The sequence below is a fragment of the Phalacrocorax carbo genome, chromosome 2, assembly GCF_963921805.1.
Source record: "Phalacrocorax carbo chromosome 2, bPhaCar2.1, whole genome shotgun sequence".
NCBI classification, from domain to species: domain Eukaryota; kingdom Metazoa; phylum Chordata; class Aves; order Suliformes; family Phalacrocoracidae; genus Phalacrocorax; species Phalacrocorax carbo.
In genome coordinates, this window is record NC_087514.1 from 97766930 (window position 1) to 97779111 (window position 12182).

General features: G+C 43.7%; 1 protein-coding gene across 1 annotated transcript in view; it reads right to left on the reverse strand.

Annotated features, from left to right (window-relative positions):
- Positions 1–675: 675 nt before the first annotated feature.
- The window catches only part of GFOD1 (Gfo/Idh/MocA-like oxidoreductase domain containing 1), a 74537-nt gene continuing 63030 nt past the window's right edge, over positions 676–12182 (reverse strand). The window contains exon 2 of the mRNA XM_064443608.1: positions 676–8309. Coding sequence (XP_064299678.1) covers positions 7390–8309 — 920 coding nt within the window. The 3' untranslated portion in view covers positions 676–7389. The remainder of the gene's footprint in view (positions 8310–12182) is intronic.

The window sequence follows — 12182 nt, forward strand, 5'->3', positions numbered from 1 at the left end:
TAGGAAAAGCTCTATCCTTTTTTACGAACCAATCACAGAGGCAATAAATCCTTACTTAGAGCCTAGAATTTCCCACCACTTCGTATTATCTTCTGCTTCGTACTCAGGTGACATTTTCTCCAGCATCAGAAGGGCTGGAGTAACAAGCTCCTCACTAGGCTGATAGGACACCTGCATACAAGAGAGAAAAGGAGCACCAGGGCAAGCAGGAAAGACTTGACAGCTCCTGGCAGATGGGAGTGAGGATCAGGTGGGCATGGGGACGTCACTGGAAGGAGCTGAGGACGATGAAGGCAAAGGCACACCAGGACACCAGTGGGGAGGCGGGAAGGAGGGCCCTGAAAGGATCTCCCAGCTGTGCTCAGCAGGGATGCCCAACACCCCCATCTTGCTATGCCACTGGACATGTTGGCATCCACTGGCAATAAAACCAGCTGTCTCCTCAGGACACATCACTCCAGCAGGAGTTAGTTCAGGCCTTGCCATAACATTAAACCTTCAAATAGCTTAGTGTTAAACCTCCTTCCCTCTCTCCCTCCACCACAATCCCACCCCCAAGCACAAAGCCAGAATTTTACTCCATTGAACTTAACAGGCAGGCCAGAAACCAGGCAAAGGTGATGGTTATTACCCCGCCAAAAGAGAAGTGTGGGGAGAAATGACAGACAGCTGAGATCACATCCTTTTACATCTTTATTTGCCAGTTAAGATCCTTTTATTCCATCAATGCAAATATGCAGAACAGCAGGAAACCATGTTTTAAGCAGCACATACCAGTTGGCTGAGAATAAACTAACTACATTCCCCAAGCAATGTAAAAGTAACAATGCACATCATCTTCCAGAAGAAGAAACAAACAGATATTGCAGCCGAGAGGCACAGCAGGCAGCTTCCGTACAAAGTAGTTTGGCTATTTAAAATGCTAGAACCAGCCCTTGCCCTGTTTCTCAAACCCCACCTCCCACCCCGAAAAGTCCTACTATAATTTAACCACTTTTTTTTTTTTTTGCTATCTACATAATATATAAAATATAAACTCTGTTTACTTATAACACTTACTTTTCTTGATAAATAGCTCTTTAAAATATCTACTGTACATATGTCCATGCGTTGACATTATATATATAGCATTTATATATATGTATGTATGTCTGAAAAACAATAAATATATACTTAATATTGACACAGCAACAAACTGAACATATTCTCGTTTTCAAAACCAAATAAAAGAAAACCAGTACAGAGAGAAACAGTGAGTGTCACATGTGAAGCACAGCATAGCAGGGAGCTCTGATTCCTGCCCTGGCTGGGCATTCGCTATGCCACGTACTTGAGTAGCTGGGGTGTCAACACATTCTTTAATGAATCTGTGTTAAAAGTTACTTCAAGTCGTAGGTTAGCCACCCTGTATGCCACGTGTAACATAGACTGAGCGTGAGCTCGGTGAGAAACAAGGGAGACTCGCCTTGTGGCTTGCAATGGAATGAGAAACAGAAAGGGGACGGAAGCGAGTCTGACGGCCGGTGTAAAAAGAAAAGGAAGTATTGGACAGCACATGGCTGGAAGGTCATAAATAACCATGGTAAACAAGTTAAGAGTTAAGTGCTTTTAAAGACGGTGGCTGGCACTGCTGCAGAAAGTATCTTGATTATCTTTAGCCAACTCCATGTAATGAACCAGTTTTCCCACTGCCACAAGACGACACAAATGAAACCCAGATGGACAAACCCAGATGCTAGAAATGGGGTCACTGCATGACACTGCAGGTCAGAGCCAAACCTGCCCAAGGGCAGCTGAATTCACTGAATGTCCTTAATGGACGTTCACTGAACCTAATGGAGGGGATTTTTTTAAAGTATGAACTTAAAAAAACCCGCAACCCCCAAAACCCCAACCAAAAAAAATGCACGCCCAAGCCCAAACAGTTAATTTCTCACATGCCAAAACATAATACAAGACAGATTTTTTTTTTTTCAAATTTTTCATTTCAATACATCATTCTTTAAAAATGGAACTTAATCCCAAAAGAAAAAAATGTAAATTACCTTCTACAGACATGTTTTGTGTTCAGTTTTGGATTGACCGTAGCAATTCTGTTTATTCATTTAACTGAAAATGCTGAATAAAAGCTATTTCAGTTTGACCTATGCTGATACCCTTCATTCCCCAACCCCAAGGCTTCGATTTGGCAGCTTTGAAAAAGTCATTACTTGCTTGGGCTCTGGCTTCAGTTAAGTCATGAGGTTATGACATCGGTTCATGAATGCAGCATTATGTATAGTCCCATTTACTTAAAATTTCTTCTTTTCATGAGCAAATGGAAGTGGGCAGTTATTGTTAAGGGGAAATTATTTTCATTGGATTGACTTCATCCAGAAGCTCAAGAGAGAGGAAATTTTAAAGTAGATAAGACTGCCAATTATTGTTCAGTCATACTTCATCTCTAAAATGTACAAACTTAGCTTCCCACAAGTAACAACTTCAACAACAACAACAAGAAACTGCTGTCCTGAATAATCCTGCCATTTCACAACTAGTCCTGGATACCCAGAGAGCACTGCGGAGGTCAAACACTCCAGTGTTGAGTTTCATACATACTTAAGGGTACATCACTGAGCCACTGGAACGTCACACCAGTGCTGAGCATCTGTACAAAGCCAAAAGTCTGCTGGGTACTTTTAAACCCTTGTAAATACGGAACTTAGCAGTGAATAGATTTCAGAAATTGTGACGTTTTATTTTGAAGGCCATAGATAAAAGTAAAGTGTAAGAATTCCCAGCAACAAGAAATTCTGTCCTCAGTAATTTCTGAATCTCTGCAACGACACCATCAAGATACTGTGTTTATCTTTACCCATTAAATAAAACCAGCATTTTATTTTTTTTTTGGGGGGGGTAGAGAATTGAGTAGTTTTAAATTGTCTGGGTCTTTTCCACATTTGTATGGACACAGAAATAAAGAAGGTAACAGAGAAATTTAATTGTCCTTGTGCTGTGACCACACGCAGCAGAAAAGCCTCCTTTTTGAATGGCTGAACTTCCAGGACAGCTGTTCACTTGAACAGTCACTGATTCGAAAGCTTTCGAAAAGAAGGAAACACGAAGTACAAAGTGGAGAGTGCCTCTGATTGCCCTGTGCTGGCTGGGCAGGAATTTCTCATGCTTTCAGCCAAAGCAAAGGATGAACTCCGCAGCAGCCCATCCTGAGCCTAAACTTGTCTATGCGTGCCCTGATTCTCTGCCATATTGGCTGCATGGGTAAGAACGCATCATCTCTACTTGGTATTTTCTAACTACAAAGCTAAAGTACTACTAATGTAACACATGCATGGTATTAGATATAGGAAACCCCAAGCTGCTGCAGAGTTGTTATGCCTGCATGTAGGACTTCACTGAGTTCAGCACTGAGGACGTGCACGGATCTATCAGGAGTATAGGACAGACGCTGCTTTTCCGAGGGCTAGGTCCCTTCTCAGGCTTCAGTTGTGCCCTGCTGTCACACAGCATAGGGTTGCCTACCCTTGGTGTGGACCCCCATGCAATTCCCATGGAAGATAAGTTATCGTCTCTCAGCTGACCATCCCAGCATTGGAACAGGCCCCTGCAGAGCAGCAAAGCATTTCACCTGGGCTCTCCCCTTTGGCTCTTTTTGTCTTTGGCAACAGACCATAATGTTCAGTATCCGATGTGCACAGGTTGATGGCAAAGGAAAGAGCCTCTCCAACAGCAGCCCTGGGAAAGAGGAATGAACATTTCTTACCTAGTGTAGGAACAAGGTTGTTTGGGGGCTACTGTAAATTCCAGCAGTAGCCGCAGTTTGGCTATTAGGCCTGCACCAATTGTAGCAGCATTCACCTCAAACCTTGTGGCACAGCATTAAAGAACAGCACTGAAAGTGCAATTCTGAATATATGTTTCCTGGTGTGGTACCGCTTTTGAGTTCAATCGAGTACATCTCTGCTATCTGCTGCCCAAATTCTTAAACCCAGCATGAACTCCAGAGGCTACTTAGGGCAAGTCAATGTACTTTCAACTGTACCAAAAGAGCAGAGGGCTTGATGCTGCCAAGAAAGATCCCAGAGTCTAAAGTAACAATTTATCAGAATAGTAATACACGTTATCTAAACAAACCAATTCCTTCCTCCTCTAAGCCAGGTGGAAGTTTAGCATCTTTATACTTGATACTACAGCACCTTCCTTCTCCTAGAGAATGGAAAAACTGTCATACAATCCTGAATGTATGCTGCCATCCCAGTTAGGTAACAACTCACCTAACTCTAGCATAAGATCTCTGTGGCTGTCAGAAGAGGAGGTCCCACCCTGCCCCTGCTCATTCTGCCTGCCTCTCTGGGGCCAGCACTGTGGCTGCACAATAAGCTGTACCGGATTCAACCCATTTGCAAGCCAGTACTAATACTAGCATCAGATGGCTATGTAACAAAAGCATTAGATTTTCTTTCTGCTAAGCAGCACTATCTGCGTCAGTAAGTCTGCACTTACTGATGGATGATGCCTGTCACCTAAACATTTGTATCGGGACAGAAAGACTGAGGTCAGTAGTACTATCCCTATACCCTGTGTCTTGCCTGGGGACTGTTCGCTGCAGGGGTGGGGAACAGGATTCCAGCATATCTTCTTCCAGCTGGCATCACAAAACCCAGAAAGACACAGGGGAAAAAAAAAAAAAAAAAAGATAGGAAAAACTCTCAACATTTGTGAACCAAAACGAGGTGCAAAGACATGAACAACAATTCCAGCACAATGGCCAAACCACTAAGAAGCAAGACTCACAAACATTTTGGTCCATGTTTTGTTCCAGTTTTGGGTGATGTTTAACTAGACATGGGTAATTATCTACGGGCTTGCATTCATGACTCGAACTAGCACTATTTTCAATCAATGGCTTTTGCCTTACTATATGAAAACTCTCTTGATCCCCCTGGGGCTAACTCCATTTTTTAGAGAGAGATGATTTCTTGATCAAATTCTCTCTTCTGTATTTCTCTGTGTATTTTTCAGGCCAGGAACTGGATAGCGTGGTATGCCATGACAGTTTTAATGGGAAATTCCTGTTGGCACATCAGGAATTCTCAAATAAATCAATTTTTAGGAAAAACATCCAAACTTGTCGAGGGCTGATTCCAAGAAGGAATGATGAAAGCTTGCCTGAGGTCTTAGCAGAAGCAGTCAGCCCCAGAGACAGTTGCTAGAACTGGCAGAACAACATGGATAGAAACAATTCTCCATTTGGGTGTGGTTTTGCAGTATTACATTATTCCTTCATCAGTCATGCTATTACACTATGGGGAATATTTCATGGAAGGTCACACATATGGTCTTCAAGACTTAAGTGCACATTACTAATTTTGGGGTGGGACTCACGTTTCCTAACTTTAGCCACCTAAAAATTCAGAAGCCAAGATTCTCTGCAAAGGAGGACAGGAATTTCCAGTGGGCACCTCCTTCTGCATGAATCTTAGGATGAACTGAGTCAGCCTTTGGAGAGCTCTCTGTATTGACTACTGTGTCCTTGCACAGCTGACCAGGACAAGATACCCAACTTTCAGCTGACTAAAGGCAGATGAGATGAAACACATTATCAATGCCCTCCTGTTCAATAACATGAAGCTCTAAAACTGGGCATGGGACAGGCAGGAGCATACATCAATCATATGGAGTCATTTGCAGGAGAAGCCTCTACAGAAGCCCTTAGTGCTCCTAAAAATAACAAAACTGTAAGTGTTTTTTTAAAAACAAAATTATTCTGACGGTTCTCTTTCAAACCTAAAATGGCAACACTAATCTGATGGCCTTGAGAAAGAGGGTCATATTTTCTCTTTTAATTTACTGCTCATCCAAATGTTCTCTCCTTTCCCCTCGTCAAAATTAACAAAAAAACCTGAAAAGGTTTTTCTCAAGTTTAATATAATTTAGTGCTATATGCTTGTGTTCTTTTTTTTTTTCGTATCTGCCCTAGCACTGTAGTCCTAGGACTTAGCACTGTAAACACATGAGCACTGGAGCAGCTTTATGCAGAAAAGCGGTATCCCTGTTTACTGGGATATTTCATGTGCCTTTCACTATATTCTTTTGAGAACATATTCTCCAAAGAATATATTATTTCAAGACTGCAATCTAAAATATTTAAAAGAAGAACAGGACAAACATATCAAACGAGTTTGTCCTCCCCTGCGCCAATGACAGGGAATTACTACTACAGTACCAGTAGCTGGCCACTTTAAGGAGGTGGAGAGGTGGGGGTCTTACGTAATTCCCCCCCCCCAGGAAATGGACGGGAAATTTTCTCATCCCTTTTGTTTTTCACTCATGCTCACCACTCCGCAGAGGTGAAAGCTTCTGGGTTGAGCTATATGAAATTAGTTGATGGTGAGCATCTTTCAAGTGTGAGCTCACAAAGGTTTAAAAGAATACCACCCGTCTAAGCATCATGCGGTTTCAGGTTGTATTTCTACTGTTTTCCACCTAAAACTAAAATGCGCAATGAATTCACTCAAAAGTCAGTCCCAGACACAGGAAACTGTGTGTAAACCTTCATAAGGCTAGCCTGAGTTCAGATGTATAATAAAACCCATTATCACTATTGCATCACGCCACTTGCCATCCACGAAGGTTTCGCACAACCCATTGCAATTAGCAAACCTGTGCAGTGAACACTGAAGCTTACCGGGAGCTCACAGAAGACCCTCCCTCCCCCAATACCAGGGTATATTCACTGTGGTTGAGGACTGCTTTCTTTTAAAAGCCACACATTTTCCTACTTAATTGTGCTTTAAATAAAACAAAACAAAAACCAACTAGCTAAACCAACACAGAGAAGCTCCTAACAAGCTATATGAAAAGTGAGCTGCCGAGATTTTCCGTATCACGCGACACTTCCACAACAAGTCCTATATTCTGTGTGTTGGTTAGAGGTGTAGTAATACAGCACGGTGGTGTCAGCTGTCATGGTAGGAACCATTCATGTCAGACACTACATAAAATTTAATGACATGACAGTACCTTCACAGCCCTCTGATAGGTAAGGAAAATCTAAAAGGATCTTCCCAACCTTCACAGTAAACACAATTGGATAATCTAAAGCACCTGCAAGCAGGAGATGAGTCCATGATATATCTTTCCAATCAGCCAGCTAATACTGTTATTAAAACAGTTATGTCAGCTCTTAAGTCTCCTATCTATTTTGGGCATTTCTAAGGACGTTACCACTTTGGCATTTAGCCACCAACAGATTTAGTTGATCCAAACACCATATTTCCTTCTCCCATATCCTCAGCTGTTTCTAAGATGCCCAAGCCCTTCACAGGGGCTCAATTACCATTTCCTTCAAGAGCTGTCTGATTCCTATTCTTTCTTAGGAGCTGAGAGGAGCTAGCAGTACAGAGACATCCTGCTCTTCCGCATGGCTTCGCTGATTAAGTATGCTGGGCTCAGTTCTGGCTCCTCAGTCATGATTGAAATGTTCTGCCACTCCCCCAACTGGTTTGACTTTTTAATGGTGTCCACCACACACAGAGCATACAGACAGTCGTCAAAAGTGGCAGCCATTGTGAGGGGCCTCCCGTCCCAGGTCCTCCTGTCGTCCTGGTCCTCAAATGCCTGCCGGACAGCTTGAACCATCTTAATGGTGCCTCGGAGGTAGGGGGATGGGATGTCACTGAAGGCCTTCTCTGGAAGTAAGGAGTTGCTCACCGGCGTGGAGTCCTTTAGCAGGAGCTCCCGCTGAGGAGAGCTGTTACTCTGTCCATAGAGATCAGTGCCTATTACAATCAGCCGTCCTGCTGAACCCACCACGATAATGTCTTGTTTGAACTCCCCCGGGACGTTGAAGTTGAGTGTCACTGTGCAGCACACGCCACCTTCCAGGACCATCTGAAACGTACAGAAGTCGTCGCTGGTGATCTGCCGTATCCCCTTGATGTGGTCTGTCTGCTTCACAAAGGTCTTGAGCAACCCGTGCACTTTCACAGCCTTCTGGCTGGTGAGGAAGGTCAGGAGGTCGATGATGTAGGTGCCAACTGAGTGCAAGCCCCCGCCTCCCATCAGGTCATCACAGCTCCAGTTGTACTTCTTGCCTAGCAGGCTTCCGCTGTGAACCTGCACCTCACACACCAGCAGCTCCCCTACGTAACCCTCCTGGATCAGCTGCTTCATCTTCACGAAAGCGGGCAGGAAGCGCAAAACGTTCCCCATGATGCTCATGAGCTTTGGGTAATAATGAGCTGCTGTCATCATCCTAAAGGCATCCAGGGGAGTTGCTGTTCGGTCACAGATGACGTTTTTTCCAATGCCTGAAAAACAGTTTAAAAAAAAATCATCAGCAAAAATGTATCAATTGAGTAAGCTCACAGTCTCGAGACTATTCTTAAAGACTAAGCCAAGGAGAAAGATCCTTGAAAGAACAAAAATTTCAATAAGGTATTAAAGGCAGAAAGATCCCCTCTGGCATGTTTACAAAATGCATGTAACAGCTTCTCAAGTGCCACAGTGAAAATATATCCCTTTTTATTTTCAAAGTGGACTCATGCCTAAAAATAGCAAGAAGGTGAGGGTGTGGACAGATAAGAAAGTAAGCTAAGGTAAGGTGGACTGCTACCCTGCATTTGCCCCCTTCTGGGAGCAGGTACAAAATCAACCACCCCAAATCAGCTCTCTCACAGACATCTCTTCTGTGATAACCTGCCTGCGTGTGGGCTTCTGAGAGCTGAGTCTGTTCTTCAGGTTCAAATCCCTGAAGCATGTGAGTAACACCACCTCACATCCACAGTAGATTGATACATGTACACTGAAAAGTCTGGGCTTGTCTTCTCAATGGTTTTGTACCTTCATCCTTCCTGTTCAGACTGTTTAAGAGGCTCTGACTGGAGACAGGGAAAAAGTATTGGGATTGTTGCTTGATTTAAAATGTAGGAATTGCTTCGCATTTGGAAAATGCCATGCTATGACAATGGCACTCATTTTTTTCTGAAGCAGCTCTGCTAAAATGTCAACAGCGCATCCACAGTGCCAAGGGAGAGCTGCAATTGCTCTAAAACAGGTCAAACATAGCTGTGACAATCTGTTCCCTCACAGAATTGCCCATATGGGCAAACCGTTCACTGGAGCTTGCATGATGGTCCTGTTTTATCTGGCCATCAAGGTGTGCAGCTGAATGCAGTGCAGGCTGAGATGCCTGTGCAATGGTTTTATTATTGATTTCTTCTCATCAAATACTTTCATTCTGTACCCATACACACACAGAGCAACGGTGCCTCTGGATTACTTTATAGTTGCATACAAACATTTTGTTTATGCTTAATAAGCAACATTAAGTGAGATATACAACACCTTTGCCTAGAAAGCCTGAGGCTATAGCTGGGCCTGGCACTTAAAAGAGCTAAATTTGGATCCTGTCTACTGGAGTTCAGGTGAATAAATCTGGTTACTCGCTAAATCGCTTTGTGTTTTGATTCCTTTTCCCTTCAGCTAGGTGAGAAATCCCTTTCTCTTTAAAGAGCTGTTCTGAGGATAAAATTTTACATGTTTTGGAGCTGTTTGGATGAAGTCATATAAATCCAGACAGATGGCAGGGATCTGTCTGAGCCCACTTACATGAATATTTAACAGGCTGACTGGAAGAAGGGGGTCACAGTCCAAACATTCAATAACCAGCTTATCCACACTGCCTATTCCCAGTCTTTGTCTACTGCTATTTGAGTAGCTGAAACTGGAGGGAGGGCTGTCACCACTGAAGTGGCAGTCATGTCTAGGAACAGCCGAGAAAGGAAAGATCTTCCTTCAACTTGCTCCTATTTGCCATCTACGTAAGTGAGAAAGTAGAGATGTACTTATTTTCCTCTTATATTAGGTAGAAATCCTCCGTCCAATGGCCATGGTCTTCCTTTCTCACTTTTCTCTCTCATCTTTACAGACTGCTACTGGTGACCAATTTGACATTTTCAACCTTATAGCATTCCTTTTCCTACTCCTGAGTAATTGTTTTCTGCATCTGTTCGATACTGGAGAAAGCATTTATCCACATGCCCTGTATTCCTCTAACTGGCAGCTCCAGCTATGCCACTTGATACAGATCACATATATAATACGCCCTTAAGTTCACAGACTCTTCACAGAAAAATTTTAGTCTGCCAAATTAGTTATCCAAATAAGGGCAATCCTAGTCAGACAAAACTTGCCTACACTCAAACCCTCCCGAAATAGTAATTTTCCCTGCAAAGAACCCAAAGTTACTACATCATCATCCGACCTGTTCACCGCTGATCCACAAACATCGCTTCCTGCTCCAGTTCAGTTTGCATCATTCTGCCTCACAGACACCTGCCACATTTTATCTGGGGTCTGTGCAGACCATAATCTCTCAAGATACGCAGCTCTACACATGTGCTTGTGAGGAAAAGGATCCGATTCGTGAGGAATTGCAGCCTGGGGACAATCTTTCTGCCCCGTGTTCAGTGCCATGCACAGTGCAGGTCAGTCCTTCACTATGTAGGGCAGGGAACACTAGGGACTGTCACAATCTGAGTACCAAATGATGATTATAAATATGAAAGAGAAGCCTATGGTTTTTTACATCCCTTACATTCAGGAAAAATTGCCATTAGGATCAGTGTAAGTCAGGCATGCACGCAGAGAAAAGGCAAGAGACCTAAATGTTTGTATGAAGACGGAGAAAAAGTGGAGCCTTACGTCTACTCCTTCCAACATTTCAACCTTTTTGGAAAGGTTGGAACCTTTTAATTACAGCAAATCCAAAATGCAAACGCCTTCCTGTCTCTGTACGTATGCTGATAATACGTGCTATGTTCTCATCCCTGTCAGGGATTTAAACACATTTTCACTTGGTGCCCAGAAAGCTTTTATGCTCTAATAAAGCTTGTGCAGGTTCTTTCAGCATGACGCTGCTCAGCACTTGAGGCTGTGCACATTACAGATCTTTGTCTTCTCTGTAGCTGCAAATCTGCAAGCAGCCACATTAGCTTTCCTGAAGCAGGGAGAGAACATGAAAGGTTTGCTTAATTCAATTTAGAGAAATCCTCTGGTGTGTTTATGCAACTCAAATAAGAAACAGGCAGATCAAAACAACATCATTTTCTGCTCTCCTCCCTCTGCTCTCTTCTCAAAAAGAAAGGAAAAAAGGCACCTTCCCTTTGAGCCATTCTCTAAAGAGAGAACAGGCAGAGCAGAGGGGAGTGTGTGGGGAAAAACCTGCCTTCTCAATACTGACAGTCTCATACAAAGATGTGCTCTGACTGCAGGTGCTGGAAGGGGATTCTTTGAGAAGTGACCCCCTTCTCCTGGCCTACGGTTAGGGTCTAACCCTGTCAACTTTTAGATAAGACTCTCAAAGAAAGGATCAACTGTTACTGCTTGTCGTTCTATCAGTGTGTTTTGCTGTTTCATGTATCTTTGAAAATCACACCACAGCAAGCAGCAAGACTATTAATTACATAAAAGCAGGGAAGTGCTGTCTGCTTGTTTCAGCAAGAGAAAGTGCAATACATTTGTCCGTGGTGATAAGCAATAGGGTTGAATACATCTCATTGTATGAAAGGATACACACCCCTTCCACATGCATCAAGAATGCATCTTTAATGTCTTCATAAATGACTTGGATGCAGGACTGGAAGGAACACTGATTAAGTTTGCTGATGACACAAAATTGGGAGGAGCTGTTGACACTCTCAAGGGCAGAGGGGCTCTGTAAGAGAGATCTAGACAAATCAGAGAGCTGGGCAATCACCAACCGTATGAAGTTTAACAAGGGCAAGTGCCGGATTTTGCACCCGGGGCACGGCAACCCTGGATGTACACACAGACTGGGGAGCGAGAGGCTGGAGAGCAGCCCCGTGGAGATGGCAAGTTGAACATGAGCCAACGGTGTGCCCTGGCAGCCAACAGGGCCAACCGTGCCCTGGGGTGCATCAAGCCCTGCACTGCAGCCAGTCGAGGGAGGGGATTGTCCCGCTCTGCTCTGCGCTGGTGCGGCCTCACCTCGAGTGCTGTGTGCGGGTTTGGGTGCCACAGTACATTAAGGATATAAAGCTACTAGAGAGTGTTCAGGGGAGGGCCACAAAGTTGGTGAAGGGTTTAGAGGGGAAACCGTATGAGGAGTGGCTAAAGTCACCTGGTTTGTTCAGCCTAGGGAAGAGGAGGCTGAGGGCAGA